This window comes from Phoenix dactylifera, chromosome 12 (genome assembly GCF_051530095.1).
Source record: "Phoenix dactylifera cultivar Ajwa chromosome 12, Ajwa_hap1_PhDact_Kaust_v1.1, whole genome shotgun sequence".
NCBI lineage: Eukaryota > Viridiplantae > Streptophyta > Magnoliopsida > Arecales > Arecaceae > Phoenix > Phoenix dactylifera.
Window position 1 is genome coordinate 5,767,242 of NC_143201.1, and position 26,638 is coordinate 5,793,879.

Consider the following 26,638-nt stretch of genomic DNA (forward strand, 5'->3'; position numbering starts at 1 on the left):
ATTCGTATTTATATATTTGCAGCGAGAGAGAGAGACTGGATGCGTGCAATGCGATGAAACAGAGAACAAGAAGATAGACGAGCTCAAGAGATAAGCTTTCTTCCTCGTTTAACGAACAGAGAAGAAGAAAAACCGAGAGAGAGAGAGAGAGAGAGGGGGGTTTTGCGGCGTTTTTTTGGGTTCTTGACAAATATAGTATCAAGATTTATTTTTTTTTCGCTTGCTTTTATTTGTTGGGGGGGGGGGGGGGGGGGGGGGGGAGAGGAATTGAAGAGGAGGAGGAGGAGGAGGAGGAGGAGAGGAGGGGAGAGAGCTAAATCTGGCAAACGTCGGGGGATTGAGGGTGAGGAAGCAGGGGATTGCGGTGGAGGGGGAGGACGAGGAGGAGTGCAGGCCGTGGCGTCGGAGGCTGTCATCCATGGCGGTCTCCTGGTCTTCTCTCTTTCGGATATCCCTCCTCTTACTTCTCGCGGCCGCCATCGTCACCGCCTTCGCCACCCTCCCCATGGAAAAAGTGTTATCTTCGATCGATCCTCTTTCTGAATTTGTTTCTATTAGGCTTATGTTTATTTAGTGATGATATGTTCGATTTTGTCGCGAATTGGATCCGGAATTGATCTGGCGTTTTCGATTTAGATTAGATTTATTCGTGAGATATCTTTCGATTCATAATCTTCATGTTTTTCTTTTTCACAGAAAAAAAAATTCAAATTTTGTTTCTTGTGGAATTTCTTTTTCTTGTTCCTTCTCTTCTGGGGATGGTTAGGGAAGAGAATGGTGGAATTATTGCATGTGGATTGATATAGGGATCGTGGATCTTGGACCAATGTAATGCACTCTAGCGATTAATCTCTACTTCTCCGCATTGAGAGCTGGATTTTTGGATCATTGGATTATTGTAGTTTGAGATATGTGAGGTGACACATTCGTTTCTTCTTTTTTCTTTTAATATCTATGTTTATATTAATGGTGCAGTATGTGGGACGAGCAATTGGAAAGAAGTTTCCTTTTACAAATTTTAATTCGTGCAGTGTAGACATTGGAAACTTAAGTATTAGAAATACTTAAGTAGGTCCCATTTTTTAATTGATTCCTTGTTTTAGATAATATGGATACCTTTGGTCATTCTCATTATATGAATCGTGTGGAAACAGCTGCATTTTTGTTATAGATGATCACACTTGAGAGCAAGTTAGAGATGTTGGAGAGATGGCTTGAGATGAGAGCCCAGCATTCTGATGGAATAGGCTTTTCAAGCAAATGGGATGATGCATGCTAAAAAAAGGTGTTTTGGTAGCTATCCTTCTAAGGAGCAAATGGATGTTAGAGGCATAGTGAGAGGGATCATGGATTCTGCAGTTCAGGAAGATATCAATTCCTTAAGCGGATTCCATAGTGTTTGTTAAGCAAGATAAGGAGCATGATTGAAATAGATAGAATTAGCCAATGCCTAAAATCTGCAGTCAGCATGTATGATAGTAGAAAACCTACAGCATAGAGAACACTAAAACGAGTGTTCAGGTGCAATTATAGGAGATTCTGTGGTTTGTTCTTCCACGACCCTTCCTGGAATGTGTCTCTGTACCTTCCTTTCATTTTCTCCATTGAAGTAGATTAGGCTCTGCCTTGATCTTTCCCTCAAAACAGATAGGAAGGTCCAGAGTTGGTTATAGGAATGCCTACGGATGGAGAGGTGTTGTGACTTAATTAGAATGTGATTATGTTGATTAGTCCTGGATCCAGTGCTTTTGAACTACTGATCCAACCCAAGATGATCTGAATCAACTGAGAAGATAGAATGGACCAAGTCAAGACTCTAGTCCGAAAACCTAGTTGACAGAGGTTAGTCATGCTATGTCTAACTCCAACCCTGCGCAACTGTACTCTATAACTTAAGAATTTGAATTGGGAAAGTTGGAAATGGGAGACTCGATCATTGGAAGAAGGAAGGACTAATGTGGTAGTAGCAAGTGCATCACTGAAGGCTAGAATAGAAGTTACATTAGACGTATTTTATTGATGGCTATAGCTATCACTTCTTCTGATCCTCAAACAATTTTTGGTATCAAAGCAAGTAGAAAACAGAAAATTATGCTTTGCTCTTAGTAGAATCTTGTATTTGCTAAAGGTGACTAGACTTTTTTTTGGCTCTCCTTTATCGTTTCCTATTCTGGAGATTCTAATGATGATGTGCTCTGCTAGTAATATAAAAATATTCATATCCTTAAATTAGACTAATCAGTTCACTGATTATGGGGTCTTTTCCAAAGAGCATTTTATCTTAATATTAATCTTCTTATATTTCAAATTTTGACCTATCTAATGATTTCTGACTTTCCCTTTCTTAAATAAAAAAGGCATTTTAGTTTTTGTACAACTTCTTTATCATATAATTTGTCTATTTCTATTAGATGTGCTTGATTCTTTATTGGATTTTATCTTCTATTTGAACGAAGTTTTTTGAAGTGATTACTTATGGATGCTGCAATAGTAAATTGATTATGATCTTTAGACATTGTCAGTTAAACTATCTATCGGAACCATAATTCACTCATTATCGATACCAGTCAGAGTTGGCTCTTTATCTTTCAAAATTCTACTTCTTTTGGGCAGATTAGTTGTTATATTCCAAAAAAGATTAATAGTGGGTTGAGGTTGATAGTTCCATTCATTCATTGAACCAGTAGTGTACCTTTTGCCGGATTGCCTGGTAGATGGTCCTTTAATTTTATGCACATAGTTGGGAAAAGCTGTCATTACATTTTTAATATCTTCAAAATTTGATCCAATTGTTAAGTTCATGCAAATTATTTATGTGAATATGTTGGCTTTACATATAGTCTTCTCATTGACTGCATGCCATAACTTTATATGCCTGCCAACAGGTTCTGAAGGATTTTTTGGTTTGGATCAAGCAGAACCTTGGTCGATGGGGTCCTCTTGTTCTGTAAGTATCTGTCTTATATTTAAGTCTTGGTATGTCAATTTTTTCCCCTTCTATATTGGTGGTTGTAGCGGCTTTAGCTACTGTGCTTATTGCAACATGAACACCAAAATTTCTTAGGTTCCGTCTCCATCTTAATTGCAATTCACCAAATTAGGTTTGAATGCTTATATCCCTTTAACCATAAATTGGCAGTCATCGACATACAATTGCTAATGTCAGCCTACGAAATATGTTGATATATATTCTAGAGTTATAGTATGCTATAACTTAAGTTAGTGAACTTTTTACTTACCAAAAAACCTGAGGGGATGGATATGTACATGCTGTTAGGAAAAAGCAAACGCATGGTAGGCATCATGTCAGAAATATTGCCTATGAAAATATCTTTAACTACCTCTGAACTGCTTATAATTTGTTTCTTACTAACACAACTTCATCACAAGTCAATAATCTTCTCTACTAGAATTTGAATTACCTCATTTTCTGTTTTGCATGGGGTGTCTTCCAATTAGACTTAATCCATTCTCATCATGTGTCCCATGAATTAAAAAAGAGAAATCACTATTGATTTAGTTCTAAAATTGTGAAGTGCGCTGGGAGATAACTACTAAGAGCGGTTTTGCTACAACATGTTGTGTTCTAGGTTCTTATAATAATGCATAAGATTTTGTAATCAGTCATTTTAATTGGCAAATTTTCTATTAGTTCGATACCATTTGAGTTCTTCCCGGGTCACTTCCATCTCCTTGGAATCTGTTATATATGCATATGTATGTCTTAGTTCAATGATGCAAAGAAGGCATATATACTTTTTTAATATTAACATCTGATATCCTAAATAGTTAGTCCTTAATAATACATTACTCTTATGCAAAATTTGATGTTCATATCCTCGAACATTGAATCCCTGACATTGACTTTTCTCTGAAAATTAAATTACAGGGCTGTGGCATATATCCCTTTGACAGTGTTAGCAGTTCCAGCATCAATACTTACAGTAAGCATGATATTGTAATTTTTTGAGATAGTTGAATACCTCATCATTCTGACTCTTCTAAATCAAGCATTCTCACATTCATGGACATGAACAATTTTATTACTGATAATTCCTTAAATCTTTCAAACTATCATTTTGGTTGCATTCTCTAATATGTTGAGCTTTTGACTATATTGTGGACAATTTTCATGCTTCTTTCTAGAATCTGGTCAACTAGATTTCAGGTCAAACCTGGTCAGTCCCGACCAGACAGTGGGGGGCCTGACATGGATAATTTTTGCATATCTGTTTGTAGTAAACAATAATATTCGTGTACGATATAAGATGGATAGATGTGATAACTGTCTTCATTTTTGTTTTTGGTAGGATTTGATGACTATCTTTAACATGCATATACAACCTGCAAAGTTGTTTCTCATTCTGACTGATCCTGTAAAATTTGTGCTTCAGATATGAATGCAGTACCTGATGTCAAAGCTTGTCATTTTTTGTCTTCCTCTAAACACTGAGTGTAGGGAATTCTCTAAGGTTGCTTCCTAATTGCATGAATTAAAATTGCAAATGAAAAAACTAGCCTTTTGAGTTTCATGACAGGTCCATTTTTTGTTCTATGGTGCCTTGGCCAGGTATCAGACTTCAGGCAAATGTTCTTTGATGTTGATGTCAGGTTGACAGCACAAGTGATCATAAGTTTCTGCTTGGTCCTAATGTAGCCTTCTTCACCTTGATTATTGCTCCATCTTCATTCAATTTTATGGGAAAAAATTGATGACTATACATATTCTATTGTTGTGTTATAAGTGGCTTCTATCAGAGACATCATCTGTTTAGTTGTAAACAAATTTATCAATTGAATGTACAACCCGAGAGTCATTTCAGATTGATTTTTCATCTTTTATGGTGCATACTTGTAGCCATCTTTTTATAGTCCATATTGACTTCTAAATTGAAGATATTATAGAGTTAAACATATATGCTTTTGTTTTAAAATATTTGTTGCTCATTTTTTTTAATACGTGCTATGTCCATTCCAGCTGGGTGGTGGATATCTTTTTGGGTTGCCTGTGGGTTTCGTTGCTGACTCTACTGGAGCAACAATTGGTGCAACAACTGCATTCCTGCTTGGTAGAACGGTAAATTTTATGTGTAGAATTATTAAACTTGACTTTCGATTAAAATGCATATTCATCTTTTCGTTTTTAGTTAGGCATCTTCAGCTTTTGCAGCCATAAGCTCACTACAGAAAATATTTATATTCTTTTTGGGAAGGATGATAAATGTTTTCTTTCAACAACACTTGTGCAATTTTCTGGTTCATATCTGAGTTTTCCAATAATCATAGCATGTCATAAGATTTTCCCCTTTCATAGAAAAATCAAATTAATTGAAGTGATCTTGGATTGGTCAAAACTAGTTCAATGTACTTTGGAAGTCAAAATTCCTGAATTCTACATTTGATTTAGAGTACAGAGTGGAAATTTGGATAAGCTGCTACTCTGTTGACTGGGTTGACTGAACCAAAGGCTACTTACATAACCCCATATGTCCGCAGCATTGGCAAAATAATTGAGCTGCTGACAGTTGATGGATCAAGCAATACTTACTGTAATTCAATTAGACATCAAACACCACTGACCAACCACTTCCTGATTGATGCTCATGGATGGCCTGGCATCCATCCATTAACATGCTCCCTTATCCCATCGTAACTCAAGTGAAATTTCATATGGAATACAATTGATAGTTGAAACCCATCTATCTTCACAAATATACCACCAATAACCCTAGCTAGTAGAGAAATCACTGCAATACATGATAAGTATGGGTACTGAAGTGTACAAGGCTAAATATTGACTATTGAATATTTTATTAATTTAAAGAAAGAAGAAATCTAACCATATTAAGATCTGCTAAATATAGAACTCCACACCCTGAAAGTAAAAACCAAGGACCTCACCAGAAAAGGCTGGCCAAAAGGTATTATTTAGATTCCTTGGCCTTACATGAGTTCCCAAGATCTTTCCATCACACAACCAATGCGGGAATAAACATGTGGTTGATCAAGTCCTCACACTAGATCTTGAAAAACCAACAAGCTTCAACCAATACTAAACCAATAAAGCATCAAGGGGCATAAAGAATTCACAAACATGGACAATAAAGGAAGATTATGATAAAAAAACTAATTATCATCAACGGGCCAAAAGAAGTCAAAAAAGCTAATTGAAAACTCAACTGATTGCATAAAGGTCAAACATATAGGAACAAATTTATAGGGTGATTAAATAAGAAAATTTCAATACATGGAATAATTAGCTACCAAAAAATAGAGATTAAAGCTGAATTGGATTAGTTAAGCAAGATTTTGTTAGCATGCAATAAATAAAAGGATCCAAAAGAAAATGATTCTAAAGTCTCTTTTGTAAGTTGGTTTGGTCAAGATGAAGGTTTTTCGTACCAATGTGTATCATCCTACACCAGGCATATCGTACAATACTGATATCGAATCGAGACTCGGTACACCAAATTGAAGCCCGCACTGGCATGCCAACACTATGCCAACATGGTACTGGTATAGGGTCGATGCCGAAATGGCGAACTTTGGTCAGAACCTAGTTGGTAGCAACCTAGGAAGTTAACTAGACAATGATTGCATGATGAAACTAAATTTTAGTCACTAATTATTGCAATTAGATTAGGATAGGACCTGATGCGCCCTTTGAAACTCTGACAACTATACACTAGATCTTGAAGCGTGATTAGAAATCCTCTATTTATGATGAATTTTGGGAAATTTTGTTGTAGCATCTTGTGACTTAATTTTTCTAGAGCTTGCTCTACATATTTTGTATGTCACATTTGGTTGATTTATTAACTTAAATTTTTTCCTAACTAATTGTAATAAGGTACTCAATTTTTTAAGCAATACATGCAGTTTTCAGTGTTTTTTGTGGTAGTTATATTTCTTCTTGTTTTGCTTATTTTTGTATAGTTATCAAGACTAAAAGTATGACTCAAGGTTCGTCATCTCGGTACCAGACCCCGTACCAGTGCACACTAGCACTGTGTCGGTATGGTACGGTACGGTACATAATCTTTTCAGCATACCGAGTATCGGTATGCCACCCATACCGAGTACCAGTGCCGAATCAGTATGGTACAGTACGCTACGTACTGTCCGGTTTGAATCGATATGACGAACTAAACTATGACTTTTATTGGTTTTTGTTGGTTAGAATTTATTCTTGATCCAAACTCAGTCTCCTATTGCTATAACAATAATCAATAGTTCTTATCTCAACTACTTTCAACTAGTTGTGGAATACAAATTTATATATTTACATTTGATGAAAGACCATAATATAAGTCCAATCTTCTATATGACTTTGTTGCATAATGCATTATTGATGATCACGGATTTTATATCATGTTACTGTTATGCAGATTGGGAGGGCTTATGTTATTTCCAAGTTGAAGGATTATCCCAAGTTTCAAGCAGTTGCTATTGCAATTCAGAGATCCGGTTTTAAGGTTAAAAGTTTTATCTCCATTTTCCCCTATGTATACTACTTGTTCCCCCACCTAACAATTAGCAAGTGATTGACGATTCTTCTTATCAAAGCAAACTCAAGGTCTATAAATAGGAATGCATAAATAGGCACATGGTACGCCATACTATACCAAACCAAATAGTATGGAACATATCGTACAGTACCATATCGGTACCGGTACATGGTATAGGGGACGTACCGACACTCGGTATGCTGAACCGCTCTCCATACCTTGCGTGCCAACACAGTGACAGATGGCACCAATATGGAGCCTGGAACAGAGACGGCATACTTTGGATAGGCATGTATGTAATTTTTATAATTTTAATATTTTGGAATCTAGTTTTATCTTACAGTCTTGATGACCACTTCTATGCACGATTAGCAGAACCGTTCCGAATCGGACGACTCTGGCCGTTCCGAGTCGTACCGGCGGCCCACCGGTACGGTTCCAGTAATAAAAATAGAAATCGTTATTGGAGGCAAAGGCGAAGAAAAGAGAGAAAAAGAGAGAGCGGGCGGGGAGGGAGGAAGGAAGGGGGAGAGGGAGGGAGGCCGGCAGAGGGCGGCGGAGACCGACGCCGGGGCGGAAAGGAGAAGTCACAGCTGACGAAACAGGAGAACGGCCGTAGCTTCCCCTTTCCGCCCCGGCGCCGGCCTCCGCCGGCCTCCCTCCCTTTCTCCCCCGCTTTCTCTCTCTTTTTCTCTCTCGTTCTCCCTCTCCCCTGTCTCTTCTGCTACATCGGTATGGGCTCGGTGCGGCACGGCGCGGGCTTGTACCGACTCGTCCTACTGGAGAACTAGTACGGTGCCTAGAATTGGTTCCGCCGACCTTGCTTTTATGATAAATAATTTACATTAGAGCTCACATATTTTTTGGTCCTGTAAACTTTTGAAGGAAAATCTATCTCTATAACATGCAATAAACAAAACCAATCGTACTTGCATTGGATTGTGTTGTTGTTCAACTTCTTTAACTTAGATTGATATTGTGTAATCCTGAAGATGCACTCTAAAAGCTTTTCACTTGGCTTCTTGAAGATTCATAACTAATCAAATCTTGACCTGCTTTCTGTAAAATGGAGATACCAAACATATGAACAATCGCAAGCAAAATACAATTTGAAGCTAAAAGAAGTTTCGCCATACAGGTGCATATTCTCCATACTAGGTATACCACATCATATTAGTATTGAACCGAGACTCATAGGGTGATCTTTAGATTGTCCATTGGGTGATCAAAAAGACATATAATTTAGTATTATTTAGACTGTCCATTTTTGGACCACTTGATGCATAGGCTAGGCATCTCCAAATCACATGATTTTTGTTATGTAAGTAATATAGGAAAAGTAGATCACATCAAACGGCTTAGGTCATTGATATAAGACCTCCATCATGTAATCTAGGCCTTACCGGATCTGAATGGAGATCCATTGAACTTTAGCCCAGTTTAGCTCTTCCTCTCTTTCTCTGTATACATATGTGTAGTGAGAGAGAGTGAGAGAGTCAAAGACCCTCAACTGCTGTAAACATTGCCAAGTTGATCCATCATGTGCTCTTCACCCTCTCTATTTTACTAAGTTTCCTTAATTTCACCTCCTTGCCCTGCCCTCCATGACCATGATATAGGCTGTCTTTTCTTGCCATCCTCTCCTCAGCTTTCACAGATTTGTTTTTATTGGCATAGTTTTAGAATAATATCAGAGCCAATAATATCGCAGTTTATATATTTCCTTAGCAAATTCTGCGTGTTTGGGTTGTGCATTGTAAGATATTTCCTTCGAAAGTTGAGTACAACAAGCATGTTGAGACATCTTATATATCATTTACCATGCTTTTAAATAATCTTTTTCTTTTCTGATCTTTTAAAACTTTTCAATTTTATTGGAAACAGAGGAAGCTTACCTTTATGCCATACAGCCTTCACCTTATGTCATTGGGAGTCAAATACCTTACCCTATGCATCAGCCCTGTAAGTAGAGTGGATTAGCGGTCCTTTTCCTTGGTATTCCTCCAAGATTTCTTTATTGTTAAGTTAAGCCTGAAGGCTACTTGGTTGTGAAGTTGCTATTCCATGTAAGATATTGTAATAAGGGGTTAATTAAGGAATAACTTTTGAAAGAAGAGAAGGGTAAAAGAAAGGAATGATTCACCCCTTAACCAGCAGAATGTCTTTATTTCACCTCTCTCCATGAAATAAAGTTATCCGTGAAATAGGGGATAACCCCCCTTGACTAGAACAAACATATTCTCCAGGAAGAAGTCACATTTTTTGATAGAAAAATGCCTTGTTTAGCTAGTTAACCAAGCATGTCCAACAACCAAAAGGGACCAAAATGTTTACATATTAGTAGGTCCTAGGTAAGGCGATCTTATTCCCTTCTATCCAAGGTTCGCGGTACCGATGGTACCGACGTACCGGTCGGCTCCGGTATCGGTACGGTACCGTTGCCGAACCGAGCCGAACCGAGGCCGTACCGATAGGGTACATTTAGCGACCCATCGTCTTTTTTTTTTTTTTTGGAGTTTTTTGGATGTTTTTACTTCCAAATGATTCAAATAATGAGATGAAGAACATAAAAAATTTTCAAATTAAGATGCAATCAATTACATACGTTTAAATCACTCTCGAATATCTAAAATCGGGTCGAATGGCGATGCTTCTCGTCAATATCTGGATCATCAGCATAATATGGAGGCAGATCAACCCATCCCTCTAACCAAGCAGCATTGTAGTCTTGTATGCTCAATCCTCGAGGAATGCGCGTTGGATCATAAGAACTCTCGGATCTCTCGCTGAAGCTCTGGCTCTGAGAGGTGTCTTAATAAGGGGCCCATCCGAATATGCCGGCACTAAAATCCGATCCGTAAGATCCTCCGGGCTGCGCAGGATAGTAGCTACCGGAAGATGACTCTGATGCACCATATCCATAGGCTGGCTGAGGCCGCGGATAATAGGAAGACTCGGAACTTGATACATCAATGGATTCGACTCCATATGGAAGGTCATCTGCAGCGGCATCCTGGCCTCTTGAACGACCTCGAGGAGCTCTTCTTCGATATGCAATGGTATCTGACCGGCCTATATCAGACGGCCTACCGTGGTCCGTATCTTGTGTAGCATGTGTAAACTGAGACTCACCGGTGTATCGAAAACCTCCCTCCGGCTGTGTCTCATAACTAGTACCATACTGTCCTCCACTTCCTCCATGGCTAGTAGATCCATCACCACCAGAATCTTCATCGCTGCTGGTCCAAGTCTCCTCCTCGACACTCTCCATTGGGGCCCTTTCCTTTCCTTTTCTTGTTTGTTGGGATTGACGCCCTCCTGATCGAGTCGACTGGGTAGTAGAGCGTCCTCGTCCTCGTCCTCGCATGAGAGGATCATCTCTCTGAACCGGAGCATCGGACCAGTCATGCGGTGACTGGCTCCCCTCTAGCCACGTCATATCAGCTGTAGGAGTGCGTGGAATGTTGCGCTCAGCCCATTGCTGTGGATCGACCATAGCCTCGGTGGCTATGATACTGGCTGGTCGTGGAGGTGATCCCGGCTCATCAAGCTCGGGCTCCTGCTGCTGGGCCGCAAGCCAGTCGAGCATAGGATTATCATCATCATCTGTAAAAGTTCTATAGATGGGATCTGCATACTTGAGCTCCACTTCCTCTTGAATGCATTTTAGCCTCAACCGTAGATTGTAGTGCACATAAACTAAGTCGTTGAGGCGCTTTTGTGTCAAACGGTTCCTTTGTTTGCTGTGGATGAGGCCGAAGGTGGACCAGTTGCGCTCACAGCCAGTCGAGGAGACCGTTTGGGAGAGAATCCGGATAGCTATCCGCTTAAGATTTTTTGCGGATCCGCCAAAATGAATCCACCATTCAGCTGCAAAAATATTGAAGATAATTACATTTTATATATATGATGGCCTCATAGTTGAAGATAATTCAGATGCAAAAATGTCTTGCAGATTTGTATTGTACCTGGATTCATAGTTGTCTTGCTCACGACAGCTGGTCGTTGTCCAAAGCTGTGGCTACCCTCTCTAAATAATTTGGTCTGTGGAAAGAAGCTTGTTGTAGTATATCAATAATATAAGATCTGATATATTTACATATGTTACTAAATCATAGTTACCTCTTCTATACATAACGCGGCGACTTCTGGATCAGGCTCCATCTTATAAATAACATTACGCAAAGCATGAAGAAGTTCATCATCCATACCAATTCCACTCTCGTACTGAAACCGGGGATTCAGATAGTATGCTGCACATAGATGACACCATCTTAGTATAACTATACAAATATATCAATCAGTATAATTATCAATATTATCGCTTACCTGCTAGATGCAAATCCCTACCCATTTGGGCTCCCCACCGCCGCTCAATGATGTCGATGTACTCCTGGGCATAGGCTACATCTGCATCCATGATCTGAGCCTTTGCCTTCTCCATCATGTGATACAAAAAGCCCATCTGGGGATACCTCTCGCTATCCACGGCCCGCAGCACTTCATATAATGGTTTGATAGCCTTGACTATCGCATTGGCCCGCTGCCAGAATGACTGCCTGCTTACCAAGTCTTCCATCCTGCTTCCTTCAGTGCCGGCCTGGGCATATCTACTTTCCTGCCACTCGGGACTAACAAACATCTGACGTAGGGCTCCTTTCTTCTCGATAAGGCTATCAAGTGCAATGTAATTCGTAGCAAACCGTGTGACTCCTGGTCTAAGAATTTCTCCCCCTGCATACCTTCTCATTAATGAAAGAACCCAAGTATGGCTATAAATATACCTGGTGATGCGTTGGGCTATCTCCACCGTATGTTGCACCCTACGGATCTTTCCAATATCCATCAGGATGAGGTCGATGCAATGTGCAGCACATGGGGTCCAGAAAATTTGTGGTCGCCGCTCCATCAAGACCTGCCCGGCCAACTTATATTGCGGTCCGTTATCAGTGACGACCTGCACGATATTCTCCTCTCCAATCTGATCAATCACCTCCTCCATAAGTCTGAGGATGTATGAGGCGTTGTGCACCTTATCCGAAGCATCAACTGACTTGTGGAAGAAGGTCTTCGTATCACAGTATGTCAGAAAGTTGATGATGGCCCGCTTTGTCGGACCGGTCCAACCATCACACATCAGAGTGAGCCCATATGTGGGCCACTTGCTTTTATATGAACCAATCCAATTCTCTAGCTCTTCCTTATTGTTGTCAAGAAGCTCACCGTAGATGTCCCTCGGACCTGGAGGATCAACACCGGGACCGGCAGTCTGTATGGCAGAAATGGCAGACTTGTAGTATGTATTGTCTGCAGCATTTGCTGGAATGTGGCTGAAGTGGAACCAGGATCCAATAGCTCGCCACATATCCTTCTTCTTCTCCTTCTTCCACATTGTGTCTACTCTTTGCTGCTTCGAATCTCTTCTGGGGAAGGCATGCGGATCTACATCATGGATTGACGCACCTGGTGGAATCCCTCCGAAAGACTTCTTTCGGCTACCAAAACCACCCAGGATAGATGCAATCCGGCTACGTCCTCTGCCCTCGCCCTCCCTGACTGATGTTGTCCTTTGAAACTCTGGATCTTGTCTGCTTCCACCAGAACCGGCGCCCGACTCAAAAAACGAGGGCCCAAATCGAGCCCGATGCCTCGCCACCTCCTCCTGCTGCCATCGATCATCCAGACTCGCCCGCATGGCAGCCTGGATCTGTGCCTCCTCCTCATCTGGACCCTCGGCCTCCTGTGACTCCATCAAGTGATAGGAAGGTGCTTCTGCAGCTTGGCGTTCCACCTCCGCTTTCTGCTTGGCAGCCCTCTCCTTGGCTGCTTTGATCTCAGCGAGGTTTTTCCTCATCAGCTGACGGGTCGTCGGTGGGCACTCCGAGCATGCAGATATCTCACGAGAATTACCGGCTAAGTGCTGCTTTAATCTGGTTACTCCTCCTCCTTTGAAGCACTTGTGGCAATAATTGCACTGAAACTGGTGACGTTCACCGAGCATCTTCCCATGCTCCCAGCCAATATTACGCTCTTGGGATTGCCCTCTCCTTGATGGCTCCATTCCTACGACCACATTAATTTTTTTCAATTTTTATTTTTTTGTAATTAAAAATTAATTTTTAAATTTATTAATTAAATTATAAATTATATAAATTCTGTAAAAAAACAGTTAATGTCATTGAATCATTGAATCATTTCCTAATTTTTGGCAATTAAATTAAATTATATATCAACAACATATAAAAATTTCAAAACGAAATGGAATCATTGAATCATTTCCTAATTTTTGGCAATTTTTGACTTAATTTTTTTAAGCAATTTAAATGAAATATTAAAAAAACAATGTAGGGGAATTTTACCTTATTTTGTTTTTGCTGGATTTTCCTTCAAGAAAAACGATGCTCTCCGACCTTTCTAATTTTTTTTCATGCCTTTGTCTTTTCCTTTCTCTTCTTTTCCTCCTCCTTTCTCTTTGCCTTTCCTTCACTTAGTCTTAACTCTTAAGCTCATGCACTTGTGGCTTCAGCCTTCAGCATTCGGTTGGCTTTTATAGCCAACCGTTGGGTCACTGTGGCACTTTGAAAAGTGCCACTGTGAGCCACAGCGCGGCACTTTCGAAGTGCCGCGCGAAGTGCCGCACAAAGCGGCACTTTCGGCCGCATTACCCTTCTAAACAGCAATTTAAACCTCGAGTTTTCAAAGTGCCGCACAAAACGGCACTTTGAAAACTCAAAGTGCCGCACAAAACGGCACTTTGAAAGTGCCACAGTGTGGCACTTTCAAAGTGCCTGAAAGTGCCACAGTGTGGCACTTTCAAAGTGCCTCAGAGGCACTTTGAACCAGTGCTGTGGCACTATCATAGTGCCACAGCGCTGGCACCTCATTGCCAGCACCGAACCGGTGCGAACCGGCTCGGTTCGCATCGGTTCGATCACGTACCGGTGCGAACCGAGCGGTTCGCACCGGTATGGGCATGTACCGGTGCGAACCGCCTCGGTTCGCACCGGTACGTGATCGAAACCATCGGTTCCGACCCATATTGGGTCGGAACCGATTTCCACACTGGAACCGGACCGGTTCCAGTCGGTACCGGTCCGGTTCGGGCTGAACCGACCGGTTCAGGTCGGTTCAGCAGACCCTGCTTCTATCAACAATAACATTTGTTACTAGAAATAGTATGCTTAAGTTTCTTTGAGTATTATTTTTTCCTTAGGCTTTTAGTGCTCTCAAAACTTTATTAGTTACCATTTTTGTTGGACACACATTCTACTTTAATTTTGGATGGATTGCAAACATAGATTCCAATGCACAACTTTTACTTTACTCCCTAACCACAAGATCAATATCATCTGACCAAGGTTTGCACTACCGAAACCAGCACCCCTACTAGTAGGCTGATCGTACGGTATGGTATAGTACCATGCCGTACCATTCCAGTACGTACCGACAAAGAAAAACTAGAGAGGGAGGAGAAGAGAAAAAGAGAGAGAGGGAGGAAGAGGGAGAGGGGGGAAGAGTGTGAGAGGGAGGGGAAGAGAGAGAGACCAAGAGGGGGAAGAGGCTTTCAAGCCCCTTCTCCTCCAGCACTGCGTAATAGGGGCTCCAACCTAGTTACGTTTAGATAGAGAGGGAAGGAGGGAGAGGGAATAGGGAGAGAGGCGGAGGGAGGCCTTCGACTCCACTATTTCGAACAAAATAGGGTTTAGGAGCCTTTTTTTTATTTTTGAAAGACTTAAGTTGGTTGGGCTTGCTGATTTCACTTAAGGATTTGGAAAATAAAAAAAATGGCCTCTTTTATTTTCCAAATCTTTAAATGAAGTCGGCAAGCCATGAGACTTCACTTAAGTCATCAAAAATAAAAAAAAGGGCCTCCGACCCCTATTTCGTTCGAAATAGGGGAGCTGGAGGCTTCCTTCCGCCACCCTCCTCCCTCTCTCTCTCTCTCTCTCTCTCTCCCCCTCTCTTTTCTTCTCCCTCTCCCCCTCCCACAGCAGTTCCTCAAATTGAGGGACGGAACCGTGTCGGTCTGCCCCTAGTACGACTCAATATTTTTCAAACCGGGCGGTTCGGGATAGTGCCACCCTCCTTAATTTGACACATCTGCTCAACCTCCTTTGCCTTGTTCAATAGTGGTCATCTGTAGGAAGAGGAAATGGGGTTACTAAGTCCTGATCTTGCCCCAACATTTTATTGATTGGATTGGGTCCTTCAATGGGGCTGGCCCAATAGGCTTCATGAGGCCCCTTGTTAGTGCATCAGAACACTATCTAATTAATCGGGAATATGTTGGTTTTAAAAGTCGGAACCCAGCCCTTCCTACTAGCTCCTAGTTTTTGTCAGAATGTGGAAATTGTACTGTAATGACAATAAATTTAATATAATATATTTGGTCTGTGATTTTTCTTAACTCATTTCATCCATCCACTCCCATGACCTTATAGCTTGATCAAAATTCTGCATCAATAGTTTGCTCCAATCAATTCTTGGCTATAGTTTGGCAAATTTCTCTCAAGTCAAAGCTGACCAACATATATATATGTATTTGAATAACTTGTACAAGTGCATCGAAGCTTTTGTTCTGACCATCAGTAATTTTGATTCATAAAATTCTGAGAGCTTTCAATCTTTCTTTTTCTAGCATTTATGTTTTTGAATTTGACATTGCTTTCTGTGATCTTCCATACTTTACAGAGGTGGCTGCTTAGCACAAAAACATCACATTGAATATGTGAAGATAAAGAGAATTTAAGAGTTAGCTATAATATATAGTTCATGTGTGTCATACGTGCTATATAAATTGAAAGTTAAAGGTTTAAATTTGTATGAAATAGTTTCCTTTGTGAACACGCGCATGAAAAAGATCTATGATCTATTATTTTTTTTATGCTGTAGTCGATTCATTTATTCCAATATTTTGATTTCTTACCCCTTTAGTGGAATAACATCATAGTTCACATTATGGATAACTTACCCTGTTTTTGACATCAAGTTTGTCTTTCTCCTTCTGCAGATTGTATTGCTGCTTAGGCTTGTGCCACTGCTTCCATTTAACATGCTAAACTACCTCCTATCTGTTACTCCTGTTGGCATTGGAGAGTATATAATGGCTTCCTGGCTTGGAATGATGGTATGCTTGACATGCACAATCACTTATTTCAAGTTGTTAGCTAAGCACCTATTTGAGAGCATAGAATCGCATTGTTATGCATTTCAACTTTGTTCACCATTATTTATTGCTATTACATATGAATTTCCAAGCCTAGAGAAATAAAATGTAAAATAATGCCTGTATATGTTTGTTTGTCTCTTTCTTCTTTTAGAAGGAAATCACATGTCATTCCTTGTTCCCCGAAATTTGTTTATTTTGATGTATTTGAGGATTTGAATTGATTCTTTTCTAGTATGATCTATTTTTTAATTGTAATATTATTGTCATCAAAAAGCTTCTTACCGCTGCACTTGTTATGATGTCATGCTAGACCTTGCTACCTGGATTTGGGCACAAATTTTGTGTTTATGTACATGTCTAAGTCTGAGAACCTTTTATTATTTAAAAATAGGTTTAATACCCTTTCAAATATGGATTATTGTATATTTGCCCTTCAAAAATCACTATTTGCATATACGCATGTCAAACCATCTTTTTTTTGCATGGATGCCCCTCTTGTTAGATTTTTACGTATCGGCATCAAAAAATAAATGTTTTGAGTATCGTTTGATACTTAACCTTTTACATTAATATCCCTGGAAAAAAATAGCATTCAGTTTGTATTGAAAAGAGCTATATTTTTACATACATTTTTCAGAGGTATTAATGCAAAGGGGTAGTAAAGTCATTTTATATTTAAAATAATTTTTTATTAATATCATCAGCCAAGAATGTAACAGGAGGGGTATCAATGCAAAAACAAGATGATTTGAAGTATATATGCAAATAGTTATTTTTAGAGGGTAAATGTGCAATATATATGTATATATATGCAAAAACCCCTTTAAAAATTTCTTCATGGGTAGCTATAAACACTGTGTCATAATTATTCCTATTTCCGAGTGTTGGATGGAGGCACTTGGGGATAAACTAAGGGTCTGGATAATATAATGCATTTGTCTATGATTTGTATATTTTTCTTTATGTACCCCACACTAATACAACTTTCCTGCTAGTTGTCAGAGCTACGGGGGCTAGAAAGTAAGCAATTTTTCGCTGGCTTTGTTCTTTTCTAAGATCAGTAACTGCTGTTTTGTCCTTCAATTGCCTTTTTGGGCATTCGAGTCAGTATTAACTTTATTGTATTTATTGGATAGTTCCTGCACTTTGTTATGAATATTTTGTAAACATCATGCTGGCTTGTGTTGATGGATTTGGACCTCTTTTTCTGTTGTCTAAAGTCTCTTTTTACTTGTGGATTTTTGTGGTGTCTCTTATATATACATAGCTCATTCTGTGCTTTGAAAAACATTGTTCTTCATCTTTTAGTATTTATTGGAAGGTCCTTGCCCACTTCATTTGTTTGGTAATCTTTTAAAGAATCTTGTTTTCCAACATTTTCTTAGTACTGGATGAACTTCTTCTTTCGCAATTCCTCTAAATATCAAGCTTGTGGTTGGCAGCTAAGAAGCTAACCATGTATGCCTCTTTAGTTCAAGAACATCAGCATTGTCAAACCTGTCAATGTCTCTACTCTTCCTTGATGTATCGTTCACCTGAGTTCAAGATGATCTGAGGCTAGATTGTTTGTTTCTCACCCTTCCAGTTGCTTGACTCTACTCTGGCCAAGTTTAGTAGTCCTGCATAAAATGAATAGGCCACCATCCATTCCTCTACAGTTCTCTATTTTTGCTGCTTTTGTTTTTGCTCTTTTCTAGTTCTAGATGAGCTTCCAGCTAATATCTGGACCTTTAACAAACTCCCTCGGTACTGAAACTTCTCTAGGCCATGATACTTGTGCCAGGCTAGCCATAGGCAATGAGACTTGTGCCGGGCGAGCCAAAAAGATCTCCTATAATGAGGATTTGTTATGCATGCCAAATATAACAACTAAAGTCATATGTAAACAGAACCTGATGTTCATTTGCGTGTTTATAGAAAAAATTTTGAACTGTTGGACTTCTGACCAGATTAAAGAAAGACTTCTCAGTAAGGAACTAAAAATTTGTGAAGTATTTCTTTGTTGAATAGAATTCTAAATGTTTTCACGTTCCTGCAAGTCTGTGCAGTCCAAGAGAAGTTCCATTTTGATCTGTACTAGCTTGTGGTGTACATGTTCAGAGATATTGACAAAGTATATCCAAATAATACCCCCTCTTTGACCATCTTAATGCGTAATTCTCATATAGACAATTTTGCATTCTTTTGTAAACTGAGTCTTACTAGGTTGTTGCAATGTCCTCGACAATATCTATATCTAATGATGAAGCACTTCAGTTACAGGGATTTGCCTTGTATCAACGCTCTCATAGTGATGGTTTCAGAAAGCATATCTGCAAGAATGGAAAAAGTGGGAGTTGATTTGTATGCATACACCTAGGGACACCATTTGTCCTACAATTCACGCAGTCAATAAGCTTCAATTACAGCATTCATACACTTTGCTTATGTGCTCCTTAATAAGCACAAGATTTTCTTATTAGGGGTTTGAATGCAATTTACTTCTCGTCTCCTGGTGTGGGCTATGTATTTTAGAGACTTCTTTCCATCGAGGTTTTAAGAGCTAGTGCCGGTACCTATGTCAGTCATTAGTTGGCATGTTTCCATGGCATGCGCACTTTCTGACATAAGACACAGCTGATGTAATCTTAGGGCTCCATCTTGTACATATTTTATGTTTTTTGTTGTTTTTATGTTTTTCATCCAAAGCTATGTTTAGGCTTGGATTTTTAGTCGAGTCATATACTAGGACTGCCAAGCAAAAAGTGTCCACCTAGGTGTGATAGAAAACCTAACCCAAACCTAAACCACCACACTTAATTGCTTGAGCCTTGGTCTTTCTTCAATGCCCATGGCCATCACTCATCTCTAAGAATGAAGGAGGATGGATGATAGTCTTGGAAATAGAGTTGTGCATGTTGAATGTATGGAAGAAGAGGGAAAGGAAGTTAGAAAAAAAAACACTGTTCGCGTGAACAGTAACCTGACCAGAGTTATTGTTCATGGAACTGTAATCCGACCCGAGTTACAGTTCACGGAATAGTAATGGACGGTTGGACAGAAGATAAGGATGAGTGGGGGAAAGTAAGGGCTATTAAGGAAGTTGTTGGATAAGGATTAGTGGAAAAGTTATAGGAACCATTTTGAAAGATTTTTAGGAAGATTGTTACAGCTGTTTTTTGGGCCTATAAAAAGAAAGGACAATAGTGAAAAAAAAGGAAGAAGAAGAAAACCTAGAAAGGTGAGTGCCACCATGGGCGAAGCCCTGAGAAATTCTTTTTCTTCCACTTTCATCCTGCTTCTTAACCTATTTCTTCTTGGAGCCACCTTCTCGACCTCGTCATCCTTCGTCTCGATGTCTTGGTGGAGCGCGGCCTGAAGATTCTCATTGGATAGGAGAGACCAAACTTGCAAAGGTAATTATCCGACTAGTTCTATCACCATCTTCTACCCAGTGCTCATTACTTCATCCATCAATCATTATTTCTACCCAGTACCCATCATCATTACCATCGTTGTCATCTATCACATCCTTGGAACCTGAGTTTACTGGCAGTATATTTTTTTTATTGTTATGTTGTAGTTATTTTCAGTTTGTTGCACTAGTTATATTTCATTGATTAATCTTCATTAATAAGATATCTCTCTTGTTTTGTTTTGTGTTCACATACCTCTATGATGATATTTTGGGATGATGAGCATTTGCTGAAGTGTCTAATCAATCGTACCATAATTGACTATTATGAAATCAGTCTACACCTGTAGTAGTCGATTATAGGTTGCACCAATAGCACAAGTGGCATGGAGCAGCATAAGCTGACTGCAGCAGCATGTGCCTACCCATGCCACCAGCATGGACAGCACCTCAATCTTTGCCCTTCCATTATCTGAATGCACACTATTCCCTCTTATAAATTTTGAAAGTAACAACCTCAAACAATTTGACATTGCTTTAGATATGATTTTATAGTTAATTTTACATTCCTAATTATTCTATAGTCCTCAGCATTCGTACACCTGCTGCAAGATTGGTTTCTAAACTGTCGCTCAATGATGAGTAAATTCTTCAGATGAGTAAGCCATCAGGTCCAGGCACTTTATCCAATCACAGCTGGTTCAAAAGCCTTTCTCATGGCCCCCTTTGCTGTATTGCCTTTTTAAATTCTGAACCTTCTTCTTGGAATCTAGTTGAGAACCGGGCATTTCTGCCACAGTCATATTTGTCTTTCAAACTTGTTAATAGTTTAAAAACTAATCTATCTTCTATCAATTCATTAGTAATGAAATAAATTATACCCTATCAAGATCTGCCAATTCCTGCTTCATATGCTTCATTTTTGTCTCTTAACTGACAGTCATTTGATGAAGATATTTTGTATACTAATGACCTGCTTGGAGCCATTGAGTTCTTGATTTCTCTCTCCATTATGTTTCCTTGTATCAAAACTTCCATTTCTTAGAGCACAAAGTTTTCTTAGCTGTTCAATATCCTCTATGATATGGCCTATCTGCTCATCCTTAACCATTAGACTTGTATATGGTCTTAATATATAATGAATAATCTTCCCTGAATATCACCCTCTCTCCTTTCTCCATTTTTTAAAGCTTTGCTTTGGTGTTACCTAACCTTGAATGGCCTGTATCCCAAGGAAGTCCCAGCAGAACCCTTCTAGGCATCTAAAATGATTTTAGTAATTTCCTTGTCCTTGAACCAAATTCTATCAAACTGAGAAGGTCCCATGCATATAAGACAATTAAAGTTCATGCTGCAACAACTATTCTATTAGCAGATCTATGATAGCCTCAATTGCGAAAAGCTCAGTCTAGCTTAAAAATTTCTTCTTGTGAGAGAACTTCTTTTGGTTATGCTATATCATTGATTTTCATGACAAAAATGCTATAATTTTCTGCAACTTATTTTACATGGATTGCTTGATTTATCTTCTTTTCCTTTTTAACTTACCTTTACCTTTCTGTTTCATCTACATGTTACTCATGTTGTTCTAAAATCAGTATCTTCTATAATAAATGTTAATAATCTGAAGGCTAAGGATAAATTCGGTGTGATTTTTTAATCTCCCTCATACTTCCCTTTCCTTATTTCTGTGTCCTGCATATTATTCCTTATCAATTTTAACATTCTCCAAATCAAGCCAATGGAATGAAGCTAACATTCAGCATCTCTTGTATTGCCTCCAATCTGGTTTTGGGATACTTGTGTAAATGCTTAAATGTTTAATGATTGCAAAGCATTTATGTTCATCATTAATTGAGATGCTGATGCAGTGCTTTGTTTCTATGCATAGCCAATTACTCTTGCACTAGTATATGTTGGAACAACTTTAAAGGATCTAGCTGAAGTGACACATGGATGGAGTGAGGTTTCTCCTGCTCGTTGGGTAAGTAGAGTTGATCCATCATCACAATGCATCAGAATCTCTCTCTCACACATGCGCACGCGCGCTCAAACAAAAACACAAACATCCATGAGCACACACATGAGTAAATTCTCTTTTATTTCAACTGTAACTCAATTATCAGCTTCTCTCAAGGTTTGCATGCGGCAGCAATTCAAGTCCAATTTCTGATACCAACTTTCTTATTGGTTTGTGTTTTGAATATCTATGTCTTCTATTTTCATGTGTTTCTATGTGTATGATCATCATTATCCAAGCATTCTGCCATAAAATATTTGGTTAGATAATAGAGCACGATCTATATTTAGAAAGCTTCGAGAAAGGTTAGAGCAGACTGTATGACTGGTTGTCAAACCTTTAGAAATTAGAGCCAATATGCAAACTTAGGCAATGGGAAATTGTTCTGTGAATGCTAAAAGGCTAGTCAGCCAGTGTGCTGTCTACTTTATTGGTCACAATGTAAGCTATTCATTGAGGAGTCACTCCAACATTCCTCTAGACTGTCAAAACAAATGGGAAGGTGCTTATTTTGGTATGGCGAGTTATGTTCATCTCCAAGGCACAAATCAACCAAGAATCAAAGTGAGTTTTTTTGACAGATATCATGGTCAAAACTTAAAAGTAACTGCTGTTAAAATGGTGTCATAGCTTATGCCAAGACCATCATGTGCCCCCTAGTGTGGGATGTGAGTCAAAGGACTGATCCTATAGTCAACCAATAATTTGATATGGATCTAAAACAGAATGAGATATACCATATTTGATTCAAGTAATTCTGGGAGCCAGTTACTGAAGAGATTTGCATCTACTGTCTTGTCAGTTTTTGTGCTCCCATGAGCTGTAGAATTGTTATTAATTGTTCTTGTTATTTTGTTAATGGTTCCTTATCCTGTCTATGACATAGTTCAGTTCCATAAATATTTTGATGATCCAAAGGAAGCATGCTAGAATTGGTTGAGAAGGAGGATATATGTGATAATATATGCCCCAAAGGTCTCCACCTTGTAATATTCCATACCCATCATAATCAAGATTAATATTTGGATTTTGACTTGGAACCAGTTTCATCCTTGGCTTCCAAATTACATTACATTACGAGAATTTTACTAGAGCTAAATCCATTAGACTTGTTGGTCAAGTGTTAGATGACTTAGACCCAATCCATTATAAGTGAGCTGCAAGCCATGCCACAATCGAGTTTAAGCTTATCTAATCATGATGAGAAATGTATAGTATACAAATTATCTAAACTTCATGAACGATTCAGTCTATTCAATAAAATTAATCACCAATCTAAAGCAAAATGAATAATGATATAAGATTTCTAAGGTGGGTAATTTTTATGTACATTGATCTTTAATAGAATTTAGATGGAAAGTTGAGGCCCAACACCACAAGACAAATGCATTCATTTTTGGACCTCCTTGGACTCGTTTAGGTTAACCAGACCTACTTGCAACCCCCCCCCCCCCCCCCCCCCCCCCCCCCCCCCCAAGCTTCTCTGCAAATCATTATCATGGACCTTGATTATCCCTGTATCCTCCTCAGACTTCTTCAGTTTCTAGTTGTCTTAGCCAAAATTGTACCAAATACTAGTTAAGAACCATTTCCTTTTCTAGCTCCTTATCTGCCATTATTTAACGATTTAAAGGACTTGATCGTACTCATGCAACTGATAAAATAGATGAAATGATATTTGCTGTTTATGTTGTTTTCATCAAAGAGATCTTTTGACACTAAATAGTAGCTCATGACATCAGCAAATTTTTATTATCGTTAGATGTCAAGAATACTATTTTAGGAGTAAAGTGAATTTCAAATGTTGTTGCTGTGAACCTTTTTCAAGTGCTCTAGGAGTCTAATGACTTGCTCAGAAAACTATAACTATGACCGTAACCATAACTACAAACCTTGCCTAACTATTAATTTTTAAAAATAGTGCTTTTGCAAGTGCTGATGTAAATACCAGACTATACCAGTACATGGCGGGCATACAGGGCATAACGTATCACACTAATAGGGAATCAATACCCAGCATGTCCCCATACCGAGTGTTGGTGCCAAAAATGTACATATCAACATTGTAACGTTAGGGTACCAGCATGGCTAAGGAAACCACTACAAAGCAAGAATTTCCAGATCCTCACATATCCATTCATGTTAATTTTGGTGTTATCTTCTTTCTAGATCCTTTGATAAAGATTCTGGCTCTGCTCCATACAAAAGATTCCTTAGATCTTCGCTGCACATGCCCATGCCATCTTAATTGGCCTTTGATGAAATCAAACCACACTTCCACAGCTAGAGATCTTAAATGTCAATGTTCATGCAATCTCTGTGGGTTCTTCATCACTGTATCCATGACATGACTTCCATACTTTCTCTAGTACTCTAACATCATGAAAGAATGCAATGGTCGCATAACCTTTCCAAAGCACCTCGCTGTCCTTCCAACTTTAATTCTATGATGTCTTAATTAATCACTCCATCTTTAGTGTAATAGATCTGAGATAACAAAACTAATTAATGGTTTCTGGGGTCCAAATTTGTTTGATGCCTCATTTTCTTGTTGTATTTATGGTCTCATTTCTCTACAAATTAGTGAAATACATATAGATCGATGTTTAAGATAGCATTCTCATAAAATAGCAATTAATCTTTTCTGCCAAAAGATCTAAAGATTTTACAAGCAGCTTTGAAAACAAAAGGGTTTCACCATATGTGTTGTTCTGTCAAGTTCATTTTTCTTCTTCGGTTTTGAAAACAAAAACAGAAATCAAAAGGACTACTAAAGAGGGCCTTTGTATTTCAATTGCTTTGTTTTCAATCTACTTTACTCTTTAAGTCAAGTCTTTTCTTCATAATTCCAGTTGGGCATTAATCTTGTCATCGTGCCATTAGCCAGCATTTAATCATCTACATTGGAATCTTTACAAGTTTGGTACATCTTGTTAAAGTACTTTAATTTAATGTTAGATTTGATTGGCAGAAAACCTGCAATTATAGTCATGCATTTTTTTTCTTACATACTTTTAGAAGCAAAATCCTTTTAAAGTTCGGTAATAATTATTTATGTTAAATTATGTTATGCATGGAACCTGGATTTCATTGTTAAAAATGTCATTGCAGAGCTCAACTATTTTACAGTATATATTGACATATTTCTTGTTTAATAATGGATGCAGGTACTTTTAATATCAGGGTTTCTAATATCAGGTGAGACTTCTCTAATGTGCTATTCTAATTGTTTCACCATGTCACTATATATTTGTGTTGCTTCAAATAAAAATAAAAACAAAAAATAGAAGGAGCAGCTTACTTGGATTTGAAATATGTGACAACATATTATGCTTGCAAATCCTTACAATTTATTACTAACTTTCTAGCCAAAAAAACTGTGTCATGCTTGAGGAAAGAAAAAGATTCAATGTTATAATATTTATGCTAAAATATTTGGAAAACTTTTCTGATTGCTTGATTATTGAAATTTAGTGCTTGATATGAAAATCTTAAGCATGCACAATATAATCCAAGACATCCTATCAACACCTTTGACAACTAGAGTCATTATATAGGGAACGGTTTTGAATTTGGGTATATGATATCAATTCTCCAGCTCTAACACTAATCAGAATCATATGTATCTCTCTTCTTTTTATTCAATAGCATTACAAATGCATGCCCTAATGATATTCTCATTCTACAACTTGTCTGAGAACTACTGAACAGATTGTGTATGTTACTAACTTTATTGGTCATCATTATATGTTTGTTTCTATTAACATGTTCTGATTTCCAATGGAACACTTGTTGAAGTCTTGAAGGACATTTTTGCTACCAGTGATGCATGCCAGCTTCAGCAAGATATTGTCATAGTTGATACTAATGCTGTGACTGCAATGAATGTTATAAATATGAGAAACAACTTGACAGGAAACAAGGAGTTATTGCAAAAATTCTAACTCAGTCCAGTTTATTTATTTATTTATTATATTTATAAAGCATTGCATTATTAGCTGAGACCGTCTTATCATTTCTGTGGTTCTCATGCAGCTATCCTCATGGTATGCGTTACAAAAGTAGCAAAGTCATCGTTAGACAAGGCACTGGCTGAGAATGCAGAGGTGGAGAACATCCTAGTTACACCTCAATTGCCCATCGTGTCGACTCCTAACCCAGATCTACACCAACCTCTTATTATCAATATTGAGCCTTCAATTGATGAACACAAAAGTTAAATTCCTTATGTAAATTCTTCCCGTCAGTTTCTTCAGCATGATACAAGCTAGTACAAGCATTAGTTCATGAGGAAGCATCATACATTTGAGGCAGCAGTATGCCTGCTGGGGCTAGTCTCATTCTTAGATGATATAGGCTTTTCTTTCCTCTTTTTTCCCTATAATACACACCTGATGAATATAAAAATGTGCTATGTTTCTTGAAAGTAATTTGTACAGGGTGCAAGTCTGTCCTCTTTGAAGTTATGCAGTTAGAACTTTTTTTTTTTTGGGGGGTATGCACAGGGTTGAGAGTACACAGACCACTTCCACCATGTTTCTTTGGTG

General features: G+C 38.6%; 2 protein-coding genes across 4 annotated transcripts; one reads left to right on the plus strand and one right to left on the minus strand.

The window, feature by feature from the left end:
- On the plus strand, positions 1-26,521 carry LOC103712321 (uncharacterized). 3 transcript variants are annotated; one of them, XM_026806663.4, is made up of 9 exons: positions 1-514; positions 2,886-2,947; positions 3,890-3,944; positions 4,979-5,077; positions 7,389-7,475; positions 16,519-16,635; positions 21,963-22,055; positions 25,259-25,289; positions 26,127-26,521. In XM_026806663.4, exons 1-9 carry the CDS (start codon positions 419-421, stop codon positions 26,309-26,311), a joined length of 825 nt encoding a protein of 274 aa, XP_026662464.3. In that variant the 5' UTR covers positions 1-418; the 3' UTR covers positions 26,312-26,521. The 3 variants fall into 3 exon arrangements, with proteins under 3 accessions (XP_026662464.3, XP_088564728.1, XP_089782884.1); XM_088708602.2 differs by lacking the exon at positions 21,963-22,055 and having other exon boundaries at positions 295-514; XM_089926758.1 differs by lacking the exon at positions 7,389-7,475 and having other exon boundaries at positions 297-514.
- On the minus strand, positions 8,167-15,192 carry LOC120104760 (uncharacterized). The gene is made up of 4 exons (XM_088723895.2): positions 11,838-15,192; positions 11,631-11,761; positions 11,477-11,552; positions 8,167-11,378 (listed from the first exon to the last, which is right to left on the minus strand). The coding sequence occupies exons 1-4, from the start codon at positions 13,567-13,569 to the stop codon at positions 10,321-10,323; spliced, it is 2,997 nt and encodes a 998-aa protein (XP_088580021.2). The 5' UTR covers positions 13,570-15,192; the 3' UTR covers positions 8,167-10,320.
- Positions 26,522-26,638: the final 117 nt, after the last annotated feature.

Bases quoted from the DNA above. Each gene is read 5' to 3' on its own strand.
- LOC103712321 (XM_026806663.4), top strand. From the start codon at position 419: ATGGCGGTCTCCTGGTCTTCTCTCTTTCGGATATCCCTCCTCTTACTT. The intron at 515-2,885 runs GTGTTATCTTCG...GCCTGCCAACAG, and splicing joins CCACCCTCCCCATGGAAAAA to GTTCTGAAGGATTTTTTGGT. The intron at 2,948-3,889 runs GTAAGTATCTGT...ATTAAATTACAG, and splicing joins CGATGGGGTCCTCTTGTTCT to GGCTGTGGCATATATCCCTT.
- LOC120104760 (XM_088723895.2), bottom strand. From the start codon at position 13,569: ATGGAGCCATCAAGGAGAGGGCAATCCCAAGAGCGTAATATTGGCTGG. The intron at 11,553-11,630 runs GTAACTATGATT...TTCTTTCCACAG, and splicing joins CCGCGTTATGTATAGAAGAG to ACCAAATTATTTAGAGAGGG. The intron at 11,379-11,476 runs GTACAATACAAA...ATATTTTTGCAG, and splicing joins CAAGACAACTATGAATCCAG to CTGAATGGTGGATTCATTTT.